The sequence below is a fragment of the Somniosus microcephalus genome, chromosome 3 (genome assembly GCF_052327205.1).
Source record: "Somniosus microcephalus isolate GS21.2 chromosome 3, FLI_Smic_1.0, whole genome shotgun sequence".
NCBI classification, from domain to species: domain Eukaryota; kingdom Metazoa; phylum Chordata; class Chondrichthyes; order Squaliformes; family Somniosidae; genus Somniosus; species Somniosus microcephalus.
The window spans coordinates 31,666,220-31,682,247 of record NC_140989.1 but is presented as its reverse complement, the minus strand read 5'-3'; the positions used below and the strand labels follow the sequence as shown (position 1 = coordinate 31,682,247).

The window sequence follows — 16,028 nt, the reverse complement described above, 5'->3', positions numbered from 1 at the left end:
TTTATGCTGAATCAAGAGATGCTTTCTACTCTTGCTTAAGAGCAACAACAGCAGAGATGGGTGTCAACATTGGCCGAAATCCAGGAGACAAACTAAAACAGCCAATTTACTCCTTTCTGTGCTACTGCCCAAAAAATGAGCAAATAAATCTGCTGTTACTTGTTAGGGCCTGGCTGGTTAATGATTTTTTAGTAAAGGTTCAGTATTTTCCTCAGAGAAATTTTAAACAACCAGGCAGGAGTTACTACCATTCACTCAGTTGGCATTATTTCAATGATGGAGCAGTTAAACTCTTGGGCAGAGATCTGTGCAACTTGTATTTTGCTACAGTTATTACACTAACTGGGTCAGTGTTGCCTTTAGTGAGAAAGGTCTATCCAGGAGAGCAAGCTCCACCAGAGACTAAGCACTCACCCCACCAACAACTTGGTAACAGTTTACTACACTGTGCTTCATAGAATGATTACAGCACAGAAGGAGGCCATTCGAGCCTGCGCCGGCTCTCTGCAAGAGCACCTCAGCTAGTCCCACTCCCCCGCCCTTTCCCTGTAGCCCTGCAATTTTTTTTCCTTCAGGTACTTATGCAATTCCCTTTTGAAAGCCACGATTGAATCTGCCTCCGACACCCTTTCAGGCAGTGCATTCCAGATCCTAACCACTCGCTGCGTAAAAAAAGTTTCCCCTCATGTTAGTAAGAACATAAGAAATAGGAGCAGGAGTAGGCCATTCGGCCCTTTGAGCCTGCTCTGCCATTCAATGAGATCATGGCTGATCTTCTGCCTCAACTCCATTCACCGGCCACATCGTCATATCCCTTGACGCCCTTACTAGTCAGAAATCTATCGACGTCTGTTTTGAATATACCCAATGACTGAGCCTCCAGAGCCCTCTGGGGTAGAGAATTCCAAAGATTCACCACCCTCTGTGCGAAGAAATTTCTTCTTATCTCAGTCCTGAATGGCCTACCCTTTATCCTGAGGCTGTGGCCCCTGGTTCTAGGCTCCCCAGCCAAGGGAAACATTCTCCCAGCATCCACCCTATCAAGCCCTGTAATAATTTTGTATGCTTCAATGAGATCCCCTCTCATTCCTCCGTGAAGACAGAAACAAAGTATTTATTTAATTTCCCTGCCATTTCCTCATTCCCCATTATAAATTCTCCTGTCTCGGACTGTAAAGGACCTACATTTACCTTCGCCAGTCTTTTCCTTTTCACATACCTATAGAAGCTTTTACAATCCGTCTTTATATTTTTCATTAGTTTGTGCTCATAGTCCATTTTCCCTTTTTTTAATCAATTTCTTGGTCCCCCTTTGCTGATTTCTAAAAAGATGCCAATCCTCAGGCTGACTGCTTTTTCTGGTAACTTTATAAGCTTCCTCCTTTGACTTAATACTAGCTTTAATTTCTTTTGTTAGCCACAGTTGGGTCACTTTTCCTTTTGGGTTTTTATGCCCTAGAGGAATATAGGATTATTGCAAATTATGCATTATTTCCTTGAGTGTTAGTCATTGTATGCCTTGCTTAAAATAATGCCCACAGTTAGGTATGCTTCATACTTTGCCAGTTGTGTGTGGAATACCCGACCAAAGATATGACGCTCATTAAAATGGATGGAGCTGAAAGGGGAGTGAGAGAAAGCAACTTGAGATGGGCCCGGAGGCTGCGAGGGTCATGGAAGCGTTTCTGTGACTATAGCTGTTTCACCTCCTTTTCCTCCACCCTCCACCCTCCTCCATTCCCTCAGAACCTGCTACAACACAGACGGGTGAAAAAGAAACACTGAACCGCAGCTGAGAATGAATGGGAATCCTGGGAAGGAACTGCAACGGGCAAAAATTAAGTCAGCCAGGGTTAATTTTTCGTATGCAACACTCAGACTCATGGGGGAGAGCCTTGCATTGTTCAAATTTATAAATTTTTCAAGACAACAGATTATTTTACATTAAAAATACTCCTCTAGGCTTGCCTTTCACGAAGAAAAAAATTTAAGCTACAACATTTTAAATTACTGAATTAATTTGCTTATAGGAGAATATTCTTATTCAAAACCCACTCTTCCTTTTACAACTGCTACACTTGTGTGAGACACAAAGAAAGTAGCACGTGTTGTACCTGATGGAGATGGTGTGGCAGGGTACTGGAATCGCTTAACTCGGTTACTTTCTGGATGCAGTTGAGCAGATTCTGGAGAAGTCCTTTCCTGTCAACTTGCTGACAGTTTATTCCTGACTCAGAACTTGTGTCGTATAAAACAGTGCTCGGGGACTTTGATAAACCGTCTGAAGAATCTTCTGTGGCTTCCTCTGAGGTCCCTGTAAACCCACAAGAAGTCTACTTGAAATAAATTAAAATATATAAAAGCTTAGAACAATTCAAAAGAAAATTAGCACCCCTTAAAATTTACACCCAACTGGGGGTGGTGCATTGCGTTAGCACGCTCATCACCCTTGGGACCAGAGCTCAAGTTTTAGTGAACTGCCTTAAAAAAGTTAAAGGGTGGCAACTGTCTGAGGCTGAAGAGGCTGTTCACAACCTTGGTGTCGTCATTTGACACCCGAGATGAGCTTCCGACCACATATCACTGACAGGGCCTATTTCCACCTCCATTACATCCCCCTACCTCAGCTCATCTGACGCTGAAACCCTCATCCATGCCTTTGTTACCTCTAGACTTGACTATTCCGATGCACTTCTGGCCGGCCTCCTGTCTGCTACCCTCCATGAACTTAAGTTCATCCAAAATCTGCTGCCTGTATGCTAACTCGCACCAAGTCCCGTCCATGCATCACCCCCTACACCAATGACCTACACTGGTTGAGCAACGCCTCGATTTTAAAATTCTCATCATTGTTTTCAAATCCCTCCACAGCCTCACCCCTCCCCATCTCTGTAACCCTCAGAGATATTTGCTTTCCTCCAACGTGGCCTCTTGTGCATCCCTGATTTTAATCGCTCCACCGTTGGCGGCTATGCCTTCAGCTGCCGAGACCGAAGCTCGAATTCCCTCCCTAAACCTCTCCACCTCTCTTCCCTCCTTTAAGGCGCTTCTTAAAACCTACCGCTAACATCACAGCTGAGCGATATTCTGTACTTAGCTCATGCCCACACTGTGGAAAGAAATCAAAGGCAGGAACTCTAGCCAATTCCCTTCACTAATTCAGGGATGCAGAGCCCACTCGTAGCGCCCAACCTTGCTGGTGAGATCAATTAATATGGCACAGATCATGAATCAAACTCGGGATCTTCCTGTCTGAATAACTCACTCACTGCCTTAACCAGCTGGGTCACCAGGTAGGCATTATCCTTTTTAATATTGTCCAGCATGTCACTTACTCTGTATAGTGATTTAAATGTTTTCAAATGCTTTTTAATATTAGTTTACTAATTGTGTGGGGGGAGGGAAGGCTGACGGGGGGAGAGGACAAGGCTGACGGGGGGGGGGAGAGGACAAGGCTGACGGGGGGGGAGGAGGAGAAGGCTGACGGGGGGGAGGAGGAGAAGGCTGACGGGGGGAGGGGGAGGAGGAGAAGGCTGACGGGGGGGGGGAGGAGAAGGCTGACGGGGGGGGGGAGGAGAAGGCTGACGGGGGGGGAGGAGAAGGCTGACGGGGGGGGAGGAGAAGGCTGACGGGGGGGGAGGAGAAGGCTGACGGGGGGGGAGGAGAAGGCTGACGGGGGGGGAGGAGAAGGCTGACGGGGGGGGAGGAGAAGGCTGACGGGGGGGGAGGAGAAGGCTGACGGGGGGGGAGGAGAAGGCTGACGGGGGGGGAGGAGAAGGCTGACGGGGGGGGAGGAGAAGGCTGACGGGGGGGGAGGAGAAGGCTGACGGGGGGGGAGGAGAAGGCTGACGGGGGGGGGAGGAGAAGGCTGACGGGGGGGGAGGAGAAGGCTGACGGGGGGGGAGGAGAAGGCTGACGGGGGGGGAGGAGAAGGCTGACGGGGGGGGAGGAGAAGGCTGACGGGGGGGGAGGAGAAGGCTGACGGGGGGGGAGGAGAAGGCTGACGGGGGGGGAGGAGAAGGCTGACGGGGGGGGAGGAGAAGGCTGACGGGGGGGGAGGAGAAGGCTGACGGGGGGGGAGGAGAAGGCTGACGGGGGGGGAGGAGAAGGCTGACGGGGGGGAGGAGAAGGCTGACGGGGGGGGAGGAGAAGGCTGACGGGGGGGGAGGAGAAGGCTGACGGGGGGGGAGGAGAAGGCTGACGGGGGGGGAGGAGAAGGCTGACGGGGGGGGAGGAGAAGGCTGACGGGGGGGGAGGAGAAGGCTGACGGGGGGGGAGGAGAAGGCTGACGGGGGGGGAGGAGAAGGCTGACGGGGGGGGAGGAGAAGGCTGACGGGGGGGGGAGGAGAAGGCTGACGGGGGGGGAGGAGAAGGCTGACGGGGGGGGAGGAGAAGGCTGACGGGGGGGGAGGAGAAGGCTGACGGGGGGGGAGGAGAAGGCTGACGGGGGGGGAGGAGAAGGCTGACGGGGAGAAGGCTGACGGGGGGGGAGGAGAAGGCTGACGGGGGGGGGAGGAGAAGGCTGACGGGGGGGAGGAGAAGGCTGACGGGGGGGAGGAGAAGGCTGACGGGGGGGAGGAGAAGGCTGACGGGGGGGGAGGAGAAGGCTGACGGGGGAGGAGAGGGAGGCGGGGGGAGGAGAAGGCTGACGGGGGGGGAGGAGAAGGCTGACGGGGGGGAGGAGAAGGCTGACGGGGGGGAGGAGAAGGCTGACGGGGGGGAGGAGAAGGCTGACGGGGGGGGGAGGAGAAGGCTGACGGGGGGGGAGGAGAAGGCTGACGGGGGGGAGGAGAAGGCTGACGGGGGGGAGGAGAAGGCTGACGGGGGGGAGGAGAAGGCTGACGGGGGGGGAGGAGAAGGCTGACGGGGGGGGAGGAGAAGGCTGACGGGGGGGGAGGAGAAGGCTGACGGGGGGGAGGAGAAGGCTGACGGGGGGGGGAGGAGAAGGCTGACGGGGGGGAGGAGAAGGCTGACGGGGGGGAGGAGAAGGCTGACGGGGGGGGAGGAGAAGGCTGACGGGGGGGGGAGGAGAAGGCTGACGGGGGGGAGGAGAAGGCTGACGGGGGGGAGGAGAAGGCTGACGGGGGGGGAGGAGAAGGCTGACGGGGGGAGGAGAAGGCTGACGGGGGGGAGGAGAAGGCTGACGGGGGGGAGGAGAAGGCTGACGGGGGGGAGGAGAAGGCTGACGGGGGGGAGGAGAAGGCTGACGGGGGGGAGGAGAAGGCTGACGGGGGGAGGAGAAGGCTGACGGGGGGGGAGGAGAAGGCTGACGGGGGGGAGGAGAAGGCTGACGGGGGGGAGGAGAAGGCTGACGGGGGGGAGGAGAAGGCTGACGGGGGGGAGGAGAAGGCTGACGGGGGGGGAGGAGAAGGCTGACGGGGGGGAGGAGAAGGCTGACGGGGGGGAGGAGAAGGCTGACGGGGGGGAGGAGAAGGCTGACGGGGGGGGAGGAGAAGGCTGACGGGGGGGAGGAGAAGGCTGACGGGGGGGAGGAGAAGGCTGACGGGGGGGAGGAGAAGGCTGACGGGGGGGAGGAGAAGGCTGACGGGGGGAGGAGAAGGCTGACGGGGGGGAGGAGAAGGCTGACGGGGGGAGGAAGGCTGACGGGGGGGAGGAGAGAAGGCTGACGGGGGGGAGGAGAAGGCTGACGGGGGGGAGGAGAAGGCTGACGGGGGGGAGGAGAAGGCTGACGGGGGGGGAGGAGAAGGCTGACGGGGGGGAGGAGAAGGCTGACGGGGGGGAGGAGAAGGCTGACGGGGGGGAGGAGAAGGCTGACGGGGGGGAGGAGAAGGCTGACGGGGGGAGGAGAAGGCTGACGGGGGGGGAGGAGAAGGCTGACGGGGGGGAGGAGAAGGCTGACGGGGGGGAGGAGAAGGCTGACGGGGGGGAGGAGAAGGCTGACGGGGGGGAGGAGAAGGCTGACGGGGGGGGAGGAGAAGGCTGACGGGGGGGAGGAGAAGGCTGACGGGGGGGGAGGAGAAGGCTGACGGGGGGGAGGAGAAGGCTGACGGGGGGGGAGGAGAAGGCTGACGGGGGGGGGAGGAGAAGGCTGACGGGGGGGGAGGAGAAGGCTGACGGGGGGGGGGGAGGAGAAGGCTGACGGGGGGGGGAGGAGAAGGCTGACGGGGGGGGGAGGAGAAGGCTGACGGGGGGGGGAGGAGAAGGCTGACGGGGGGGGGAGGAGAAGGCTGACGGGGGGGGGGGAGAAGGCTGACGGGGGGGGGAGGAGAAGGCTGACGGGGGGGGAGGAGAAGGCTGACGGGGGGGGAGGAGAAGGCTGACGGGGGGGGGAGGAGAAGGCTGACGGGGGGGGGAGGAGAAGGCTGACGGGGGGGGGGAGGAGAAGGCTGACGGGGGGGGAGGAGAAGGCTGACGGGGGGGAGGAGAAGGCTGACGGGGGGGAGGAGAAGGCTGACGGGGGGGAGGAGAAGGCTGACGGGGGGAGGAGAAGGCTGACGGGGGGGAGGAGAAGGCTGACGGGGGGGAGGAGAAGGCTGACGGGGGGGGAGGAGAAGGCTGACGGGGGGGGAGGAGAAGGCTGACGGGGGGGGAGGAGAAGGCTGACGGGGGGGGAGGAGAAGGCTGACGGGGGGGGGAGGAGAAGGCTGACGGGGGGGGAGGAGAAGGCTGACGGGGGGGGGAGGAGAAGGCTGACGGGGGGGGGAGGAGAAGGCTGACGGGGGGGGAGGAGAAGGCTGACGGGGGGGGAGGAGAAGGCTGACGGGGGGGGAGGAGAAGGCTGACGGGGGGGAGGAGAAGGCTGACGGGGGGGAGGAGAAGGCTGACGGGGGGGGGAGGAGAAGGCTGACGGGGGGGGAGGAGAAGGCTGACGGGGGGGGAGGAGAAGGCTGACGGGGGGGAGGAGAAGGCTGACGGGGGGGGAGGAGAAGGCTGACGGGGGGGAGGAGAAGGCTGACGGGGGGGGAGGAGAAGGCTGACGGGGGGGGAGGAGAAGGCTGACGGGGGGGAGGAGAAGGCTGACGGGGGGGAGGAGAAGGCTGACGGGGGGGAGGAGAAGGCTGACGGGGGGGGAGGAGAAGGCTGACGGGGGGGGAGGAGAAGGCTGACGGGGGGGGAGGAGAAGGCTGACGGGGGGGAGGAGAAGGCTGACGGGGGGGAGGAGAAGGCTGACGGGGGGGGAGGAGAAGGCTGACGGGGGGGGAGGAGAAGGCTGACGGGGGGGGAAGGAGAAGGCTGACGGGGGGGGGAGGAGAAGGCTGACGGGGGGGAGGAGAAGGCTGACGGGGGGGAGGAGAAGGCTGACGGGGGGGGAGGAGAAGGCTGACGGGGGGGGAGGAGAAGGCTGACGGGGGGGGAGGAGAAGGCTGACGGGGGGGGAGGAGAAGGCTGACGGGGGGGGAGGAGAAGGCTGACGGGGGGGGAGGAGAAGGCTGACGGGGGGGGAGGAGAAGGCTGACGGGGGGGGAGGAGAAGGCTGACGGGGGGGGAGGAGAAGGCTGACGGGGGGGGAGGAGAAGGCTGACGGGGGGGAGGAGAAGGCTGACGGGGGGGAGGAGAAGGCTGACGGGGGGGAGGAGAAGGCTGACGGGGGGGGAGGAGAAGGCTGACGGGGGGGGAGGAGAAGGCTGACGGGGGGGGAGGAGAAGGCTGACGGGGGGGGAGGAGAAGGCTGACGGGGGGGGAGGAGAAGGCTGACGGGGGGGGAGGAGAAGGCTGACGGGGGGGGAGGAGAAGGCTGACGGGGGGGGAGGAGAAGGCTGACGGGGGGGGAGGAGAAGGCTGACGGGGGGGAGGAGAAGGCTGACGGGGGGGGAGGAGAAGGCTGACGGGGGGGGAGGAGAAGGCTGACGGGGGGGGAGGAGAAGGCTGACGGGGGGGAGGAGAAGGCTGACGGGGGGGAGGAGAAGGCTGACGGGGGGGAGGAGAAGGCTGACGGGGGGAGGAGAAGGCTGACGGGGGGGAGGAGAAGGGCTGACGGGGGGGAGGAGAAGGCTGACGGGGGGGAGGAGAAGGCTGACGGGGGGGAGGAGAGGCTGACGGGGGGGAGGAGAAGGCTGACGGGGGGGAGGAGAAGGCTGACGGGGGGGAGGAGAAGGCTGACGGGGGGGAGGAGAAGGCTGACGGGGGGGGGAGGAGAAGGCTGACGGGGGGGGAGGAGAGGCTGACGGGGGGGAGGAGAAGGCTGACGGGGGGGAGGAGAAGGCTGACGGGGGGGAGGAGAAGGCTGACGGGGGGGAGGAGAAGGCTGACGGGGGGGGAGGAGAAGGCTGACGGGGGGAGGAGAAGGCTGACGGGGGGGGGGGGGGGAGGAGAAGGAGGACGGAGGGGGAGGGGGAAGGAGGACGGAGGGGGTGAGGGAAGGAGGACAGAGGGGGTGGGGGGAGGGGAAGCAGGACGGAGGGGAGGAGGGGAAGGAGGACAGAGAGGAGGGGAAGGAGGACGGAGCGGGAGGGGGGAAGGAGGACGGAGGGGGTGAGGGGGGAGGGGGAAGGAGGACAGAGGGGGTGGGGAAGCAGGACGGAGGGGAGGAGGGGAAGGAGGACGGAGGGGAGGGGAAGCAGGACGGAGGGGAGGAGGGGAAGGAGGACGGAGGGGAGGGGAAGGAGGACGGAGGGGGTGGGGGGGAGGGGGGGGGGAAGGAGGACGGAGGGGGTGGGGGGGAGGGGAAGGAGGACGGAGGGGGTGAGGGGGAGGGGGAAGGAGGACAGAGGGGGTGGGGAAGCAGGACGGAGGGGAGGAGGGGAAGGAGGACAGAGGGGAGGGGAAGCAGGACGGAGGGGAGGAGGGGAAGGAGGACGGAGGGGAGGGGAAGGAGGACGGAGGGGGGTGGGGGGGGGAGAGGGGGGGGGGAAGGAGGACGGAGGGGGTGGGGGGGAGGGGAAGGAGGACGGAGGGGGGATGGTGGGGGGAGGGAAGGATGACGGAGGGAGTGGTGGGGGAGAGAAGGTGGACGGAGGGGGAGGAAAGGAGGATGGAAGAGAAGGCGGGGGGGGGAGGAGAGGGTGGAGAAGGCAGACGGAGGGGGGTGGGGAAGGTAAAGGGACAGTGAGAAAAAGAGCCAATGTTTCAGCTCCAGATTGTTTCTCAGTGACCCACGTTGGTAGAGTGAGGACAAGATTGGAATTAGAGAAGATGTGTCCCACTGTTCAATAGCTTGTGGCAGATCAGTGTTCTGGACTGAAACATGATAAATGGCTATGTGACGATAAAGGGTGACAGCTAAAGTTGGAACTGTATCTCAGCAAAAGTTTCCATCTTTGGGAGGAGTGAGAATAGCAAGGAAAAATAGGCAAGAAAACTTTAGAAAAAACACAAAACAGACTGAATCAATATTAATTTTAAGTTTGTTACATGCACGCTTTTAGGTTTCAAGTCTTAATTCTCAAATTATTATTATTATTTTTTTATTTTTTTTTACTTGCTTGGGCAGCAAAAGATGCCAACTGTAAACTTACCAGAAGGGATGATTTTCAATTTTCCTTCCATTTCTGAATCGCAATTCCTAACTGTTTTGTTCCCCAATGGCAGCTCAGCATTCCGGTTAGCAATGCTGTTCCAAACCTCGGATTCATCATCACAAACAGCCTCCATACAGTTACTTGGTGTAATCGCAAAGCCACTTTGGTCAAGGTCTTCATTGTTGTTGATCAAGTCTTGCTTGATCCACTCAAGTCCTCCCATTGTGTCATTACTGCACGGTGACACTATCTGTGCCTCACGAATCCTATTTTCATTTTCATCTGAAATTAGCGGGGTAAGCTGACTGCTTGCACTGGCCTTTTCCAGTGTCTCATTACAGCCTGTTGCATCAAGTTCAAAGTTAATCGATCCTCCTTCATCCATGAGAACCTTCTACTACAGCCCAGCCTGGGACCATCAATTTTCTTCAGTTTAAAAAAAAAAAAAGTATGCCTGGTAAAAAAATAAAGTAAAAAGCCATAGATTAAGGGAATTATTAATTTCAGATCAGGGCCATATCAGAGCTGTAACTAGATTTTTTTCAGGATATGACCAAGATCCCAATATGCTGTTCAGGTACAGTACAGCATAGCAATTTGATGTACAACTCACAAAGAACTGCCTTTTAAAACTTCACACGGGTCTCAATTAATACTTAAAAAAAAAAAAATTGTTTTATGGGATCAGGGCGTCGCTGGTAAGGCCAGCATTTATTGCCCATCCCTAGTTGCCCTTGAGAAGGTAGTGGTGAGCCGCCTTCTTGAACCGCTGCAGTCCGTGTGGTGAAGGTACTCCCACAGTGCTGTTAGGGAGGGAGTTCCAGGATTTTGACCCAGCGACGATGAAGGAATGGCGATATACTTCTAAGTCAGGATGGTGTGACTTGGAGGTGGTGGTGTTCCCATGCGCCTGCTGCCCTTGTCCTTCTAGGTGGAAGAGGTTGCGGGTTTGGGAGGTGCTGCCAAAGAAACCTTGGCGAGTTGCTGCAGTGCATCTTGTAGATGGTGCACACTGCAGCCACGGTGTGCCGGTGGTGGAGGGAGTGAATGTTTAAGGTGGTGGATACTGGTTATCTCACTTTATATACAGTCTTTCAAAACCAGCATTTAACTGGTAAAAATATACAGCATGTTTTGTGCTTTCACATCCAAAGGACACCAACAGGATTTTGTAGAAAATCAGAAGTGTTTGATAAAATCTTACAGCTCAGAAGTACCCGTGTTGAAACAATAGCAAAATATTGCAGCTGCTAAAATCTGAAATAAAAACAAAATGCTGGAAATACCTGCAGGTAAGGCAGCATCTGCCGGGAGAGAAACAGAGCTAATGTTTCAGGTCTGTGTCCTTTCATCAGGACTGGAAAAAGTTGGAGATGTAACAGACTTTAAGCAGGTGCAGAGGCAGGGAAAGGGGGGAGGGGAGGAAAGAACAAAAAAGGGACGGTCTGTGATAGGATGGAAGACAGGAGAGGTTAAATGCTGCAAATGGGGATGGCAGAATCATCAACAGCTGCCATAGGGGCAGAGGTTATAGTCTGAAATTGTTAAACCCGATGTTGAGTCCAGAAGGCTGTAAAGTGCCTAATCGAAAGATGAGGAGCTGTTCCTCGAGCTTACATTGAGCTTCATTGGAACAGTGCAAGAGGCCGAGGACAGAGTGGGAGTGGGGCGGAGAATTTAAGTGACAGGGTGATCCCGAGCTTCCTGTCACTTTAATTCTCCGCTCCACTCCCACTCGGATCTCTCCATCTTCGGCCTTACACTGTTCCAACGAAGCTCGAGGAACAGCACCTCATCGTTCGATTAGGCACTTTACAGCCTTCTGGACTCAACATCGAGTTCAACAATTTCAGACCAGAACCTCTGCCCCTATTTTTCAGACAGCAGCTGTTGATGATTCTGCCATTCCCATTTACAGCATTTAACCGCTCCTGTCTTACACGCTATCACAGACCGTCCCTTTTATTCTTTCCTCTCCTCCCCCCTTTCCCTGCCTCTGTATCTGTATCTGGTTAAAATCTGTTACATCTCTAACTTTTTCCAGTTCTGATGAAAGGTCACAGACCTGAAACGTTAACTCTGTTTCTCTCTCCGCATGTGCTGCCTGACCTGCTGAGTATTTCCAGCATTTTCTGTTTTTAAGCCTGTGTCGAAAGAATATTTTGAATGGTAGCAGCACCTCATGCACGGTAGGAACAGACTGCAAATTCAAATATCACTTGCGTTTCAATAAATCTATTTGCTAAGTCACTTGCTGGAATTATGCCCTCAACTTTAATTAGCTTTCTCAATGCAACATAAAACTGTATTTGAATATTGTAACCACAGTAAAAGGTGAAAGCTATGCTGAAGTTTGTACAATTTCCTACATGTGGAGTGTTTCTGTACATGAAAATACAGATACAGCGCAGTGGCTTTTCTGCTTGACTGAACTGGAAATTCAGAGCTTTGGTTTAAAAACACGAAATCACAGAAAACATTGCTTAAAACACTGAAAATGCTAGCACAAGTACCAATTCTTTTAAGTTCCCCCAGAATCACCAGTGACACAATTTGCTAAACAGCCCTATTTACTTATTATTCTGGAAAATTTCTAAAATGACCACACCATTTAACAACTAAGATGACTAGCTTCCAACCGGTGTCCTGGTCACTTACAATGCAGTTCAAAATAGAACGGCGAGTGACTCACTGCACCGGTTTTCCTTCCACCTTGTGGGAAGCACATGGCCTCTCCTTGCCGCCGTACCCAGATTTGGTGTCAAGCATCGACGATATGTCTTCAGTAATTGTGGACATAATTCATGTTCCTTTCACACTGTGGCGTGTAGCAGCATTAAGGAAACATATGGCATGAATATGACTCTTACAATTATGAATTCAACAAAGACAATAACCACAACAAAATATACGAGGTTTTTTAAAATTTAACAATTTGTCACAGAATTATGATAAACTTGAATGTTTGCACACTGAGTACAGGGAACTAGCATGAAAGTAAACCAAGTTGAGGACATCAGTTCATAACATTGTTTACTCAGAATGCTTCAGCAATTTCAGCTGTGAATGTTAACTTGATTCTCGGGCTCAATAACTTCTCCCAAGGACCTATTTACAGATTCCGTACCATCAGCATCCCTTTCTTTAAAAAGTTCCAAAACATCATTAATTACTTGTGTTATCTTTCTGTCCTTGTAGCACTTGTTTCAACAGAAGCACTGAAGATATCAGAAGGACTGGTTTGGAGAAGTTATTGAGCCTTAGCTAATTCAGTTCTGCCACATCAGTGGAGATAATTATTAATCTAGTAGCAATTCTGCTTTTGTTGTGTATTCTCATTCAGCCGCTTCATATTATAGGTTTCAGAAACTTCCCAAGTCAGTTGGCAAAAACAGGAAGACAGATTATTATCTGAACGGCAATAGATTGGGAAAAGGGGAAGTGCAACGAGACCTGGGTGTCCTTGTGCACCAGTCGCTGAAGGTAAGCATGCAGGTGCAGCAGGCGGTTAAGGCGGCAAATGGTATGTTGGCCTTCGTAGCGAGAGGGTTCGAGTACAGGAACAAGGATGTCTTGCTGCAGTTGTACAGGGCCTTGGTGAGACCGCACCTTGAGTATTGTGTGCAGCTTTGGTCGCCTTATCTGAGGAAGGATGTTCTTGCCATGGAGGGAGTGCAGCGAAGATTCACCAGACTGATACCTGGGATGGCAGGAATGACGTATGAGGAGAGATTGGGTCGATTCGGCTTATACTCGCTAGAGTTTAGAAGAATGAGAGGGGATCTCATTGAAACTTATAAAATTCTAACAGGACTAGACAGACTAGATGCAGGAAGGATGGTCCCGGTGGCGGGGGAGTCCAGAACCAGGGGTCACAGTCTAAGGATAAGGGGTAAGCTATTTAGAACAGAGATGAGGAGGAATTTCTTCACCCAGAGAGTGGTGAACCTGTGGAATTCTCTACCACAGAAGGCAGTTGAGGCCAACTTATTAAATATATTCAAGAAGGAGTTAGATATATTTCTTAAAGCTAAAGGGATCAAGGGATATGGGGAGAAAGCAGGGACAGGGTATTGAATTTGGATGATCAGCCATGATCTCATTGAATGGCGGAGCAGGCTCGAGGGGCCGAATGGCCTACTCCTGCTCCTATCTTCTATGTTTCTATGTTTCCCTCAAAGATAACCTCAACAGGAATATTTCTTAGAAAAAAATAGGAAGAAAAATATGAATCCTATTTCTAGCTGTCTCAATGACTCTGAAGTAAAACCTGTGTACGAGACCAGGAAGGGGCGAGGTTCAATCGCCAATCTATGCTGATTCAGTCAGGACAGCAGGAGTACAATTTCTTCCCGAAAAGGGTGGGGAAACACAAAGCCAATGATCCTGCGCCTGATCACAAGACCTCTGCTGAAAATGCACGTGTATGAGTACCAAGTGATGGTAATAGGTTTGGTTATGATGTTCTTAATCAGATAGCCTGCCAGCCAACAAACAGCGTCAAGGCTCACACATGAGCAATGGGTACTTGGATACCAGAGGGCGACTGTTGCCCTGAAACTGTACCCCAGTGAAGGAATCGATCTTCAGGAATGCGAGGGGAGAAAGTTGGAAGTAAAAATCAAATCAAACATAAATGTAGTTCTGAGGGTTTTTTTTTTTTTTTAAATACACATCCACCTGAACCGGCTTGGTTTGTGTCTAATTCTGACAATGCAACACTTCCTTTGTATTGCACTGAAGTGTCAGCCTAGATTGTGTGTCCAAGTCCATAGTAAGGCTTGAACCATAACATTCAGAGAACAGAGTGCTACCAACTGAGCCAAGCTTATACAAAAAGGATCCTACAGTAACCTGAGGAATCAGAATAACTTACTAAGAAAAGAAATCTGATACAAGAGGAATATTTTTGGTGTCATTTGATTTCCTACCAAAAGTGTAGATTCATCCAACTGCCAATCTAATGACTTGGAAAAATAAGCACTGAAATGTACAACCTAGTGTTAGCTTGGTTTGTGGGTAGTACTCTAATATCCGAGCCAACGCAAATTAACTCAAATTTTATCTCACTGCAGCTTGTGGGGACTTTGTGTGCAAATTGGCTTTTGCACACCTAACAACTGGTACTTCACTTCAAAAAGTAACTTGTTGACTGTGAAGCACTTTGGGACGTCCCGAGGACAAGGAAGAAGCTCGATTCTCTGGAGTTTAGAAGAATGAGAGGTGATCTCATTGAAACATAGAACATTCTTACAGGGCTTGACAGGGTAGATGCAGGGAGGATGTTTCCCCTGGCTGGGGGGTCTAGAACCAGGGGTCACAGTCTCAGAATAAGGGGTCGGCCATTTAGGACTGAGATGAGGAGAAATGTCTTCACTCAGAGGGTGGTGAATCTTTGGAATTCTCTACCCCAGGAGCTGTGGAGGCTCAGTCGTTGAGTATATTCAAGACAGAGATCGCTAGATTTTTGAATATTAAGGGAATCAAGGCATATGGGGATAGTGCAGGAAAGTGGAGATGAGGTAGAAGATCAGCCATGATCTTATTGAAGGCTCGAGGGGCCGAATGGCCGACTCCTGCTCCTATTTATGTTCTTAAATCCAAATTTATTGTTTCTTTAATAAATTTGTTAATCATAAGAAAACTTTAATCCCACTGTTCAAGTTCCAATTTAAGTTACATTTTAATAGTTACCGCATGCTGTTCTCTTAAATGATTTTTAACAAAGCTGCAGTACTGACAGTCAAAATTGTGGAAGCAATATGAATATGAAGAATCCTTTCTGAAATATTTCTTGGTTTAACTATATCATGCACAAATGCTTTAACACATACCTGCCTCACCCCTTGAACAAGCACCTGTCTTCGTGTCTCAACAAGCTAACCTTTGTTTTGTCAAATATCAGACTATAAAATAAATGAGTACAAGTCTATTTGCATATTTTACAAAGGAGTAGCCCACTTCACACGGTGTTCTAAAAACCTAAACACTTCAGTTTGATTGCTATGTTTTTTCATCCCAATTTAAATAGTCATTAAATGGCGTAACCGCTGATGCAGCAGAGATTGTGCTGTAATTGGCAATGTCCAACTGCTTGAAGCAAAATGTGATCAGCAGTGCTCAATTTTATTTTCAAACTTAATGCCGATTGGAATATTAAATCTGATAAAAAAATATATTGTGTACGAGATTCTCTTATTCTGATGATATGCACATAGTGAATTTTGAGAAAAATGGAAAGACGACTATGAATGCTAGCTTTCTATGGAACTGTACCTCGAACAATGACACTCTGATCGACCTCCTAGGAGACAAACAGCAACAGATTCAAATTTCAACCACAATTTTGCACTGGTCCTTAATCTCCTGCTCACCAATTGTGTTGTTATACAATTCCATGGAGTCGCCCCACAAGACACCACTGTTCATTCTCCAGTAAGCAGGAGATTGGATTAAATGCGCACGTTGACTGTTGCGTATGCTGCTGCCTCATCCCAATAAAGTCAAGCATAGAAGCCAGAGCTGAAGGCCGGCAATGGGGCAGGGCAAGGCCCAGAAACGCTTAGTGTGCTGGCACACAATGGGGCAGTAATTCCTCCCCAAACGCGT

General features: G+C 53.0%; 1 protein-coding gene across 6 annotated transcripts in view; it reads right to left on the bottom strand.

Annotated features, from left to right (window-relative positions):
• Positions 1-16,028, bottom strand: part of cnsta (consortin, connexin sorting protein a) — a 106,428-nt gene that overhangs the window by 54,509 nt on the left and 35,891 nt on the right. For 2 of the 6 annotated variants that reach the window (XM_085979799.1, XM_085979795.1), the window contains exons 1-3: positions 12,078-12,880; positions 9,417-9,873; positions 2,115-2,314 (exon numbers count right to left, since the gene is read on the bottom strand). In XM_085979799.1, the coding sequence (XP_085835925.1) occupies positions 2,115-2,314; positions 9,417-9,804 (588 nt within the window). In that variant the 5' untranslated portion in view covers positions 9,805-9,873; positions 12,078-12,880. Of the gene's footprint in view, positions 1-2,114; positions 2,315-9,416; positions 9,874-12,077; positions 12,881-16,028 lie in introns of those variants that run through there. The other 4 variants (XM_085979796.1, XM_085979797.1, XM_085979798.1 and 1 more) reach the window with 3 other exon arrangements.